A 13850-nucleotide genomic window follows, 5' to 3' on the forward strand; every position below is an offset into this window, starting at 1 on the left:
AGTGTTCCTGTCCGCTGCCCAGCCTGGAGTGTTCCTGTCCGCTGCCCAGCCTGGAGTGTTCCTGTCCGCTGCCCAGCCTGGAGTGTTCCTGTCCGCTGCCCAGCCTGGAGTGTTCCTGTCCGCTGCCCAGCCTGGAGTGTTCCTGTCCGCTGCCCAGCCTGGAGTGTTCCTGTCCGCTGCCCAGCCTGATGTGCCACTGCTTGCTGCCCAGCTTGAGGTGCCCGCTGCCCGGCTGGACACCATGGACTTTCCCCAGCAACGGCTAGTTGGAGCGTCCGGAGGTCGCTCCTTCGAGGGAGGGTACTGTCAGGAAAGGTCTCCTCCGCTGGTAATATTGATCATTTGGCGTGCAGTACTGAGGTCCACCAGCAGGTGTCTCCTGGCAGTTCGGAGCTGTCAGAAGAGGTCTTTCCTGCAAGTATTCTGTCACCTTTGGGCCGCAGTACTGGCGTCCACCAGCGGAGGAATCCTGGCAGTAAGGAGTAGGTATTCCCCTCTGCAGACAGGTGTCACCTGACCTTAATTAGTAGAGCTGCAGTATAAATACCCGGCAATTGCACACTTATGTTGCCCTGGTATTGTCCTTGAGCCCTGAACTGCATCCTGTTACTCTGATTTCTGAGCCTGAATCTGAAGCCTGATTCCTGGCACCTGTTGATCCTGTTACCTGAACCCTGGACCCTGAACCTTGTACCTGACCTGTCCCACCTGTGATCCACCCATCCTCTCTTGTCCTGTTTATCTCCCTTCCCAGCTACTGATTCCCTGTTTATGACCCCCGGCCTGGCTTGACTACGATTCTGGTACTCCCTCTTGCTACATATGCTGGTTGGTTTAATATCACTGTTTGTTTGGTTGTTCACTCTGTATTGGTGGTGTGTTCATATATGCATTTTCCTTAATAAACTTACGCTTCACCTATTTATGTCTGGTTCACTCTGTCGCAGTCACACAGTTCTGGTCACATCTGGTTTATAACAGTACCAATCACGTTTATATCAGTGCATGTACATGACCTATTGTCGGTACAGAAAACAAAGGTGGTAACGGGAACTTTATGGAAGGAGACAATCCACCCACATCCCTATATTCATATACAATCGAAAGATTTCCTCTTAAGTGGGATTTTAAAGGGTGGAAGTCTCAAATAATATATCAAAAATATAAGAAATATTTGTTTTTATTATATCAAAAAATTAGTTAAAAATATGACACATATAAAAAAGACAACAATGGTAGCACAATGGATGCTGCAGTATACAATTAATGATGATACAGATATACAAAACAAATCAACAGAACTGCACTTAACCCACTGGTGGAGACACCGGACCGAGTGTGCAGCTGCCAGGATTTTCCAAGCCACAGAACATAGGCGTTCCACTAACTTATCCTCCTATACTGTGGTCTCTGCCAGCTAACAGCCGTCATAGACTACATCTCCCTCTGAGTCAGCACGGTGATTAACCATCTACTCTGCATCAATAGTCCGCAACACCTTACATTTATCCTACATATACCCGATATGGTGTCTGTTGAGGGATAACTATTTTTGAGGTCTGGATAGAGATACTTTCAGTATTCATGCGCCCAACAGTCTATTAGATCATCTACTATTCAGCTGGCGGACGTGACGCCCTTTGTGTCCGGTCACGCTCTGCTGACGGTCCTGGTCTCGTTGGTGGCGGCCCTGGTGCCTGGGTCTGGACCCCGGTGGCGAGCAGCCTTTTCCCTTCCCCCTCTTCAATCGGATGCCATGTGATACTGTCTTTTCTACGATAGATATACATCTCACCTCCAGCCCCTGAAGAAGAGGTCGTAATCAATACAAAAACCTCGAAACGCGTCGGGCCTGCACTGTCAATTAGCTCCTGTTTGCTATATCAGCGTTCTGTGGGTTAAGTGCAGTTCTGTTGATTTGTTTTGTATATCTGTATCATCATTAATTGTATACTGCAGCATCCATTGTGCTACCTTTGTTGTCTTTTTTATACGATATGTGTCATATTTTTAACTAATTTTTTGATATAATAAAAACAAATATTTCTTATATTTTTGATATATTATTTGAGACTTCCACCCTTTAAAATCCCACTTAAGAGGAAATCTTTCGATTGTATATTGTCGGTACAGAGGTGGGGCTGGAGTTCTGGGGGTTCTAAGTGGCCTCCTTCCTCCGGGTTGTATCAGCACACACCAGGCCGGTGTAATACCACAGCTGGAGAGATGGTCTGACCTGCTGGTGACATTTTGTGTTTTGTTGAACAGGTTGATAGAAATTCGGATGAGCAAAGAACAGGTGGAAACCAAAATGAGGTCCCTGGAGGTGAAGCTGCAGGACGCAAAGGAAGAGGTGACCAGGCAGCGGACGCAGGGGGTGTCGGGAGACAAGAACGCCCTGTTGAAGGTAACCTTTGACCCCTGCTATCAAGGCCCCCCCCCCCCTACCGGTTTCGGGCAAGCTACTTCCCCTGAGAGCTAGCTTGGTGCTGCAGCTTGCTTTAGCTACTGTTTCTAGTGCCTGTTTTACATAAATGGCTAAAACAGAGCGTAAGCCTCTTCTTCAAGCTTGTGGCCAATATCTGGTATTCAATTGACATGCTGTCCATGATATATCTGATTCCCACTAGAAGAGATCTGTGCCTTATAAGTATCAAATATGGTATACAGAGTCAGATATACAGTATGTTTGCCCAGAGTAATAGCTCAAGATATGACAGTTCAAATAAAGTTTGCCACAGTAGTCAATGTGTTTTGGGTGTTCCAAGAGTCCTCCTTCATCAGGGCTGAGCCCTGGTGTGGTTATCCCTTGTACAACAGGACAGTGTAATAACACAGACGTAGTGGCCTCCTTTAGTAAAGGTCACCTACACATACCACTTCCCACCGCACTCCCTCCATCCTTCAGGAGCTACAAGAGATGCAAGAAGAACTGGATGATGTTCTGCAGATCCGCTACAAGCAGGAGGAGCTGCTGAGACAGAAGGATCGCGAACTGACTGCCCTGAAGGGGGCGCTGAAAGATGAGGTGGCCAATCACGACAAGGAGATGGACCAAACGCGTCAGCAGTACCAGAAGGACTTGCAGCAGTTAAGGAAAAACATGGACAACGTGTCCCAGGTATCGGAGGATGCACGTTAGAACTTAAGAGTCTGCCTGTGTTGTGTGTCCACCATCCTATGCTGCTACACCTGTGCTGCATGCTTCACTGCTTAGTCTGCCTGTCCAGCCAATGTTCTACCATCCTGCGTCACTGTCTCCATGTTCGTCCCATGCCTATACCTGTGAACTCACCTGTTTATCCTGCAGCCTTTTTCTCAGTTCGTCTCATCAGTGTGGCCTTCCATCATCTCATCAGTGGTTGGTCTTTCCGTTATCTGACCTGTTTAATCAACTGTGTCCCATGTTGTCTTCTCATATGTTTGTTACATGGTCACCTGTTTTCATTGTCTGTCTTCTCTTCTGTCTCTCTAATGTTCCAGCTCTCTGATTTTATGTTCCTCCTTCGACTTGTCCCATCCTCTGTCTGTCTGTAGCATCTTCTTCTTTTTCCCCCCACAGGATCAGATCAGTTTGGAGTCCGAGCGTCAGAAGATCAATCAGGTGGTGCGGAACCTACAGAGGGAGCTAGAGGAGAGCAGTGAGGAGATCAACCAATGGAAGGATATGTTCCAGAAGAATAAGGATGAACTTCGCAACACAAAGCAGGAGTGAGTATCCATAGCAGCTTAACGCCCTGCTCTCGATCAATGCTTCTATTTTATGAAGGCCTTGATTTCTAAAGTTATCGTTTTTCGATGTAGTGGTCGTTGGAACATATCTTTAGATTCTCATTAGTCAGCGTATTCAGTGCCATGTCATCGTGAATGAGGGTCCCTTTTCAAGAAAGAAATCATTGTGATAAGGTGTTTAATTTCCCTTTGTTGGCCCTTCCCTTGTATCAGGTACATATCATCACATACGCTTTATGGCCAACAGTTTTTGCACACTTGACCAACATCACTAAACGAGCTTGTTAGAAATTTCATTCCAAAACCAAGACCACTATTCTGAAGTTGCCCCCTTGGTGGCTATAACATCCTCTACCTTTTCTGGGAAGACTTTCCACAAGATTTTAAAGTGTCTGTGGGAATTTGTACCCATTTGTGAGGTCGGGACTGATGTTGGATGCGAAGACCTGGCTCACACTTTGGGCCTCACGTTGGGCGCCAAAAAAAAAGACCTAGCTAACAATCGGCATTTCAATTCATCACAAGGTTGGTCAGTAGGGTTGAGGTCAGGGCTCTGTGCAGGACAGTTTCTCCACGCCAAACTGGTCATACCATGTCTTTATGGAGCTGGCCACCATTTACAAAGGTCATGTACTGATGTTGAATGAGAAGACCTGGCTCACACATCAAACCTTACATTGGGCACCAAAAAAAAAAAAAAAAGACCTGGCTCGGCATTCTAGTTCATCACAAGGTTAGTCAGTAAAGATGAGGTCAGGGTTCTGTGCAGGACACTCGACCCGAGTTCCTCCACAACAAACTGGTGAAACCATGTCTTTATGGAGCTGGCTACCATTTGTGAGATCAGGGACTGATGTTGGATGAGAAGACCTGGCTCTCAAATTGGGTGCCAAAATAAAAACCTAGCTCATGTCCAGCATTCCATTTCATCAAGAGGGTGTTCAGTAGGGTTTAGGTGTGGGCTGTGTGCAGGACACAGTTCCTCCACGCCAAACTAGTCAAACCATGTCTTTTTGGAGGTGGCCACCATTAACCGGGTCGGTTACTGATGTTGGATGAGAAGACCTGGCTCACCCTTTTTTCATTCCAGTTCATCCCAAAGGTGTTCCGTAGGGTTGAGGTCAGGGCTCTGTGCAGGACACCTGAGTTCCTCCACACCAATTTGGTCAAACCATGTGTTTATGGAGCTGGCTTTGTACACATGGGCACAGTCAAGAGAAAAGGATCTTCCACCAAGCTGTTACCACAAGGCTGGAAGCATTTATTACAGGATGCATCCATGACGCTGGTTGTGTGAGGCATTATCAGTGATCTTAAACCTGCACAGCAAACACTGTTTGCTTTGAGACTGTCTCTCGCTAATTGAAATTCAGTTGTAAAGAGCATGGGGTAGGGAGTCACTCCTTTGAAATTTTCAGCTGTATCTGTAATCTGAGCTCCAGCAAACCAGCTTTGTTTTCAGCAAAGCAGTTGAGGTGAGCACGTAAAAAAATCTTATATACAGTGGGGACGGAAAGTATTCAGTCCAGCTGTGTTTGAGTATACTGATTTGACTTGATTAGGAAAGCCACACACCTGTCTATATAAGACCTTACAGCTCACAGTGCATGTCAGAGCAAATGAGAATCATGAGGTCAAAGGAACTGCCTGAAGAGCTCAGAGACAGAATTGTGGCAAGGCACAGATCTGGCCGAGGTTACAAAAAAATTTCTGTTGCACTTAAGGTTCCTAAGAGCACAGTGGCCTCCATAATCCTTAAATGGAAGACGTTTGGGACGGCCAGAACCCTTCCTAGAGCTGGCCGTCCGGCCAAACTGAGCTATCAGGGGTGAAGAGCCTTGGTGAGAGAGGTAAAGAAGAACCCAAAGATCACTGTGGCTGAGCTCCAGAGATGCAGTCGGGAGATGGGAGAAAGTTGCAGAAAGTCAACCATCACTGCAGCCCTCCACCAGTCGGGGCTTTATGACAGAGTGGCCCGGCAGAAGCCTCTCCTCAGTGCAAGACACATGAAAGCCTGCATGGAGTTTGCTAAAAAGCACCTGAAGGACTCCAAGATGGTGAGAAATAAGATTCTCTGGTCTGATGAGACCAAGATAGAACTTTTTGGCCTTAATTCTAAGCGGTATGTGTGGAGAAAACCAGGCACTGCTCATCACCTGTCCAATACAGTCCCAACAGTGAAGCATGGTGGTGGCAGCATCATACTGTGGGGGTGTTTTTCAGCTGCAGGGACAGGACGACTGGTTGCAATCAGGGGAAAGATGAATGCGGCCAAGTACAGGGATATCCTGGACCAAAACCTTCTCCAGAGTGCTCAGGACCTCAGACTGGGCCGAAGATTTACCTTCCAACAAGACACTGACCCTAAGCACACAGCTAAAATAACAAAGGAGTGGCTTCAAAACTACTCCATCACTGTTCTTGAATGGCCCAACCAGAGCCCTGACTTAAACCCAATTGAGCATCTCTGGAGAGACCTAAAAATGGCTGTCCACCAACGTTTACCATCCAACCTGACAGAACTGGAGAGGATATGCAAGGAGGAATGGCAGAGGATCCCCAAATCCAGGTGTGAAAAACTTGTTACATCTTTCCCAAAAAAACTCATGGCTGTATTAGATCAAAAGGGTGCTTCTACTAAATGCTGAGCAAAGGGTCTGAATACTTAGGACCATGTGATATTTCAGTTTTTCTTTTTTATTACATCTGCAAAAATGTCAACAATTATGTGTTTTTCTGTCAATATGGGGTGCTGTGTGTACATTTAACGAGGAAAAAAATGAACTTAAATGATTTAAGCAAATGGCTGCAATATAACAAAGAGTAAAAAATTTAAGGGGGTCTGAATACTTTCTGTCCCCACTGTACTTGTTGGCTGAAAAGAGGAAACTATGCAATATATCCTATTTTATATAAAAAAAAAAGTTGGCTGAACCAGCAGTTTTTTTTAAAATTATTTTAGATCTGGAGCTTGGACACGCCCCCTGCTATCCCTACAAGAGGATACTCTACATACAATAATTTTGTAAATGTGGGCAGAAATTGGGACTTTTTAGGATGCATACACCTTCACAATGTCTGCTCTTCTTCAAAATCCTTGTCCTATTATCTTAAATATGTCTGACCTATGTCCGGGGGGGATGGGGTTGGTTCAGGATCTTACAGCTCAAGACAGAGAAGGAAGAATTTGAGGATGAGCTGAGTGAAATGAAAGATCGGTTTGCCCTTGTGCAGTCTGAGCTGGAACGAGCCAAGAAGGGCGCTATGGAGGCCGGAGAGGTGGAGGCTACCAAGAGGGTTCGTATGTGTAATTTGAAAAGCTGCCTTTTCCCATGTGAATGTCTGTTATCTGGTCTAGTCTAGTCTGATATATATGTTTCGTTTTTATTCAGTCTTCTCCAGTTTTACTGGAAGAGTATGAAAGGATCTGAGGATTTAAATGGTCGATTTCAGTCAGGTACACTCTTATCTGCCTTTTTAGAAAAGAGTCCAGTCTTCCGGTCGTCCAGTCCACTCACAGTTCTCTTGTCTTTTGCCTAAACACCACATCTGATTTAATGTTTTTTTTTGCCTTTGTCTAAAGCAGCCCTTCACAACCTTTCACCCCAGGCAAACTCTTGTAATGATCTTTTAGATCTTGGGGAACCCAGGCTAAAACCAATTGATTTGTGGCCAGTAGAAATGATGCCATCTCCACCTCCTTCCCCTTCCACCTTGCAGTGGTGGTCAGAATGCCAGCTAAAGAGATCATTGTGATTCAGGTGGTGGTCCTCCTCAAACTTATGAGGGGTTAGACTGAAAAAGCAGGTTGGAGATGCATTTTAAAAGTCCCGAGGTATCCATCAGAAAAAAAGAGGGGAGAGGCAGGGGAGCCCTATAGTATAGTATGTATCTAAATGCATTTCCTCAAGAGGAAAAAAAATGACTTACATCTGGTGAGGTTGTGGCGACACGGACAGGGAGAACCATGTGACCTTCCATGAACATAGGTGGAAAACAGGCCCCAATCTCCACATGGGGTGAGATTGGTTGTGGTAAAAAGCCCATCGGTGAAACTTGATGACCCGATCCCATCCTTAAAAACACCACATTGGGTGTCTCTGCCATTCTTTTCCCCGATGGGCTTTTTACCTCCTCCCATCCCACCAGTAAAAAGGTCATTGGTGTCCTGCATCTGGGCCTGTCAAATGGCATTATCGATGGAAATAGGGAGGCATCATGTGATTGACAACCTCCCCCCCCCCCCTCCAAATCATCCACAGCTAAAACCATGCCTTGGAGGAACCCTTCCTCCTCTAGCAGTGGTGGTCAGAATGCCACCTTTGCAGATTGCTAAAAAGGTCCTTGAGAATCAGGTGGCGGTGGTACTCCTCAAAGGTCTGATGAGTCAGACCGAAAAAGCAGATTGGAGACCCATAAAAAGGCCTGAGGTATCCACTGGAAAAAGAGAAGGGAGAGACGGGAAATCCCTTCATAGTGTCTATCCTCAATTCGGAGAAATTAAAGGGGAAAAAACGAAATGTCATGAGGCTTCCAATCCTGGATCCTCTATGGGTTCTTAGGTGGTGAGTAATGTACTGGTAGGATGAGAGGAGGTAAAAAGCCCATTGCTGAAACTTGATGACTCCGACCCATCCTTGGACACACCACATGTGCCTCTGCCATTCATTTCACCAATGGGCTTTTTACCTACTCTCATCCTACCAGTAAAAAGATCATTTGTGTCCTGCATCTGGAACTGGTGCCTGCCAAACAATGCCTGGCAAACCGCTCAAACAATGCCATGCAAACTCTGGAGGAGCCCTAGGCCTCCACAGAACCCTGGTTGAGAGCGTCTGGGCTAAAGAACACCTCAGAAGTCACTTTGCAGGAGTTTTTGAAGTATGTGTGTCGGTGTGGTCTGTTGTGTTTCTTATACCTGTTTGAGCCATGGCCAGCACGAGTAAGCACAAAGTCATAATTTGAGCTAAGGCCTTCACACCAGAGCATCTTTGCAAGAAAATGTGTAAGGGGGATGGGGTGATAATGACTGCTTCACTTTTGACAGAAAGCACCCACAAAAATTACTAGACTGGGGAGATGTAAAGGGGTGATAAGGTTGCCATCTTTGATAAAACCCTGAAGATAACTGCAGACAACTTTATTAGACAGAAATCTAAACCAATAAAATCCCCTTAGGGGATTGCAGGAATAAGGAAAAAAGTATTTGCAAACTTGCTTTATTGCCTTAATATATAAATGCAGCCAATATTTGTTGAAGGAGATCAATCTCTGAAGTTAATTACACAATTGTTTGTAAGTTTTTGGACTATAAATAGGCTGATACATTGTTTACACCATTCAGCATGCTGCTGCTTGATCTGAAAGTGTATTATTTATTTTTTATTTTGTTTTTTATCTCACGAGAAAAATCCAACTGAATATTTACCAAGGAAAATTATCTGAACCGCCCCAGATTTTATATCCCCATCTGTCCTATCTCCGGCAGGAGCTGCAGCGCTACCAAGATGAACTCCGCCAGCTGTCTCAGGAGAAGCAGAGGGTGGAGGAGACTGTGCAGAAGCGGGACAGGGAGCTTTTTGCCCTGAAGGGGGCGCTGAAAGACGAGGTGTCTGGACATGACCAAGAGATAGAAAAACTGCAAGATCAGCACAGCCGTGAGCTGCAGCAGACCAAGAAAAGCTATGAAGAAAGGCTAAAGGTAAGGAGACCTTTATACACTGAGATGGAGTAGACTGCACCGAGGATCTTACACTCAAATGTTGTCCCCCCCCCACAGTCGCACACTATTATTATTATACATTTACAGTGCATCCGGAAAGTATTCACAGCGCTTCACTTTTTACACATTTTTTTTATGTTACAACCTTATTCCAAAATGGATTAAATTCATTATTTTCCTCAAAATTCTACAAACAACACCCCATAATGACAATGTGAAAGAAGTTTGTTTAAAATTTATTAAAAAGAAAAAAAAAATCCCATGTACATAAGTATCACAGGCTCCTCCCATGTACATAAGTATCACAGGCTCCTCCCATGTACATAAGTATCACAGACTCCTCCCATGTACATACAGTAGGGACGGAAAGTATTCAGACCCCCTTACATTTTTCACTCTTTGTTATATTGCAGCCATTTGCTAAAATCATTTAAGTTCATTTTTTTCCTCATTAATGTACACACAGCACCCCATATTGTACACACAGCACCCCATATTGTACACACAGCACCCCATATTATACACACAGCCCCCCATATTGTACACACAGCACCCCATATTATACACACAGCCCCCCATATTGTACACACAGCACCTCATATTGTACACACAGCACCCCATATTATACACACAGCCCCCCATATTGTACACACAGCACTCCATATTGTACACACAGCACCCCATATTGTACACACAGCACCCCATATTGTACACACAGCCCCCCATATTGTACACACAGCACCTCATATTGTACACACAGCCCCCCATATTGTACACACAGCACCCCATATTGTACACACAGCACCTCATATTGTACACACAGCCCCCCATATTGTACACACAGCCCCCCATATTGTACACACAGCCCCCCATATTGTACACACAGCACCTCATATTGTACACACAGCACCCCATATTGTACACACAGCACTCCATATTGTACACACAGCACCCCATATTGTACACACAGCACTCCATATTGTACACACAGCACCCCATATTGTACACACAGCACCCCATATTGACAGAAAAACACAAAATTGTTTACATTTTTGCAGATTTATTAAAAAAGTAAAACTGAAATATCACATGGTCCTAAGTATTCAGACCCTTTGCTCAGTATTTAGTAGAAGGACCCTTTTGATCTAATACAGCCATGAGTCTTTTTGGGAAAGATGCAACAAGTTTTTCACACCTGGATTTGGGGATCCTCTGCCATTCCTCCTTGCAGATCCTCTCCAGTTCTGTCAGGTTGGATGGTAAACGTTGGTGGACGGCCATTTTTAGGTCTCTCCAGAGATGCTCAATTGGGTTTAAGTCAGGGCTCTGGCTGGGCCATTCAAGAACAGTCATGGAGTTGTTGTGAAGCCACTCCTTCCTTATTTTAGCTGTGTGCTTAGGGTCATTGTCTTGTTGGAAGGTAAACCTTCGGCCCAGTCTGAGGTCCTGAGCACTCTGGAGAAGGTTTTCATCCAGGATGTCCCTGTACTTGGCCGCATTCATCTTTCCCTCGATTACAACCAGTCTTCCTGTCCCTGCAGCTGAAAAACACCCCAACAGCATGATGCTGCCACCACCATGCTTCACTGTTGGGACTGTATTGGACAGGTGATGAGCAGTGCCTGGTTTTCTCCACACATACCGCTTAGAATTAAGGCCAAAAAGTCCTATCTTGGTCTCATCAGACCAGAGAATCTTATTTCTCACCATCTTGGAGTCCTTCAGGTTTTTTTTTTTTTTTTTTTTTTTAGCAAACTCCATGCGGGCTTTCATGTGTCTTGCACTGAGGAGAGGCTTCCGTCGGGCCACTCTGCCATAAAACCCCGACTGGTGGAGGGCTGCAGTGATGGTTGACTTTCTACAACTTTCTCCCATCTCCCGACTGCATCTCTGAAGCTCAGCCACAGTGATCTTTGGGTTCTTCTTTACCTCTCTCACCAAGGCTCTTCTCCCCCATTAGCTCAGTTTGGCTGGACGGCCCGCTCTAGGAAGGGTTCTGGTCATCCCAAACGACTTCCATTTAAGGATTATGGAGGCCACTGTGCTCTTGGGAACATTAAGTGCAGCAGACATTTTTTTGTAACCTTGGCCAGATCTGTGCCTTGCCACAATTCTGTCTCTGAGCTCTTCAGGCAGTTCCTCTTGACCTCATGATTCTCATTTGCTCTGACATGCACTGTGAGCTGTAAGGTCTTATATAGACAGGTGTGTGGCTTTCCTAATCAAGTCCAATCAGTATAATCAAACACAGCTGGACTCAAATGAAGGTGTAGAACCATCTCAAGGATGATCAGAAGAAATGGACAGCACCTGAGTTAAATACAGGCATACCCCACTTTTAAGTACATAATGGGGCTTATTTACTAAAGCTGGAGAGTGCAAAATCAGGCTCACTTCTGCATAGAAACCAATGAGCTTGCAGGTTTTATTACCAAAGCTTAATTGAAGAAGCCGAGGTTAGAATCTCATTGGTTTCTATGCAGAAGTGAGCCTGTTTTTGCACTTTCCAGCTTTAGTAAATAAACCCCAATGTGTATTTAAAATTGGGGTATGCCTGTATATGAGTGTCACAGCAAAGGGTCTGAATGCTTAGGACCATGTTATATTTCAGTTTTTCTCTTTTAATAAATCTGCAAAAATGTCAACAATTCTGTGTTTTTCTGTCAATATGAAGTGCTGTGTTTACAATATGGGGTGCTGTGTGTACATTAATGAGGAAAAAAATTAACCTTAAATGATTTTAGCAAATGGCTGCAATATAACAAAGAGTGAAGAATGATCAGTGGAAACAGGAGGCACCTGAGCTCAATTTTGAGTGTCATGGCAAAGACTGTGATACTTATATACATGGGATTTTTTAGATTTTTATATTTAATAAATTTGCAAAGATTTCAAACAAACTTCTTTTAGGTTGTCATTATGGGGGATTGTTTGTAGAGTTTTGAAGAAAAATAATGAATTTAATCCATTTTGGAATAAGGCTGTAACATAACTAAATGTGGAAAAAGTGAAGCGCTGTGAATACTTTCCGGATGCACTGTATATAGCTCTGACATATACCGCAGTGCTGTACAGAGAACACTTACAGTATGGTGGGAAGTGAACCCAGGACGCATTGGTGCAAGGCCCGAGTACTGCCCTCTATTCATGTATAACACTTGCCATTGGCTAATATTAAAGCTTCTTGCCGAAACGCGTAAGTGACTTTTTTGGAACGAAGAGTTGCCGGTTCTTCACCTTATACCTCCTATGTTCCATTAGTGTTGGGAAGACACTCTGAGCGGGAGGACCATCAGTTCACCTCCGTGGGGAATCTGTCTGGGCGTTGCACTCTTCTTTTTTATGGCCTATATAACACTCTCACCTACAGGAGGCGCAGAACTTGCAGGATCAGTTGCACCAGATGTCTCAGGAAATGCAGAGGGTGGAGGAGACTCTGTACCAAAGAGACAGGGAGCTCTCTGCCCTGAAGGGGGCGCTGAAAGACGAGGTGTCCGGACATGATCGCGAGACAGAAAAAATACGAGAACAGTACAGCCGTGAGGTTCAGCAAACCAAGAGAGACTACGATGAGCTTCTCAAGGTAAGACAGTCGTTGACGATGTTCTTCAGAAAGTAGAATGAAATAGACAAGTGTTACTTGTGGAATCTGAGAGCCTAAATCTGATTTGGTGCTAAGGAAACAGACGGTCAACAATTGGGACCACCAAAGGACACTGCAGTGACAACAATGTAGTCGCAGTGTATACACTAGTGCAGCAGTCGCCAAGCAGTGGTCTGTGGATGAGAAGAACATTCTGGTTGTCCCCAGGGGTGTTCTCAGTGTGTGCTGACAGTACTGTAAGAACACAGTGATACCTGATGCCTCCTCTGTAGTTCCAGTGAACTCAGAGGGAGGCACCAGGAGTAGTGGAGAGTGCCAGAGGTGAAGGAGGGGGACTTCCAATGGCAGCGCTGATCACAGGCTGTGAGAGAAAGCTCAAGCACATAGATGGATAAGGAGGTGAGATCCAATGATAAGTTGTGGGGGGGCAGAGAGCTAGAACATTGTGTGTAGAAGGCAGCAGTGCAATCTGGGGGGGGGGGGCAGGTGTGGGCAGAGTGCCAAAGCATTGTGTGTGTGTATAAGGCAGCAGTGCGATTCAGAAGGAGAAGGGCAGAGACCGGGAGCATTGTGTGTGTGTGTGTGTGTGTGTATAAGGCAGCAGTGGGATGGGAGGGGGGGCAGAGAGTCTGAGCTTTGTGTGAATAAGGCAGCAGTTTGATCCGGGGGGATGCAGAGAGCCAGGGCAGTGTGCTTGTGTGTATAAGGCAGCAGTGTGATTCAGGGGGAGGGGGGCAAAGAGCTGACGCATTGTGTGTGTATATAAGGCAGTAGTGTGCTCCGGTGGGGGGA

General features: G+C 45.4%; 1 protein-coding gene across 1 annotated transcript in view; it reads left to right on the forward strand.

Annotated features, from left to right (window-relative positions):
- CGN (cingulin) overlaps window positions 1–13850 on the forward strand; it is a gene marked incomplete in the record, with an annotated part of 94923 nt that overhangs the window by 22439 nt on the left and 58634 nt on the right. Inside the window, 6 exon segments of the mRNA XM_073609180.1 lie at window positions 2269–2407; window positions 2909–3121; window positions 3563–3711; window positions 6888–7029; window positions 9221–9433; window positions 12825–13037. Coding sequence (XP_073465281.1) covers window positions 2269–2407; window positions 2909–3121; window positions 3563–3711; window positions 6888–7029; window positions 9221–9433; window positions 12825–13037 — 1069 coding nt within the window.

The sequence above is a fragment of the Aquarana catesbeiana genome, linkage group LG13 (assembly GCF_042186555.1).
Source record: "Aquarana catesbeiana isolate 2022-GZ linkage group LG13, ASM4218655v1, whole genome shotgun sequence".
Classification (NCBI taxonomy): domain Eukaryota; kingdom Metazoa; phylum Chordata; class Amphibia; order Anura; family Ranidae; genus Aquarana; species Aquarana catesbeiana.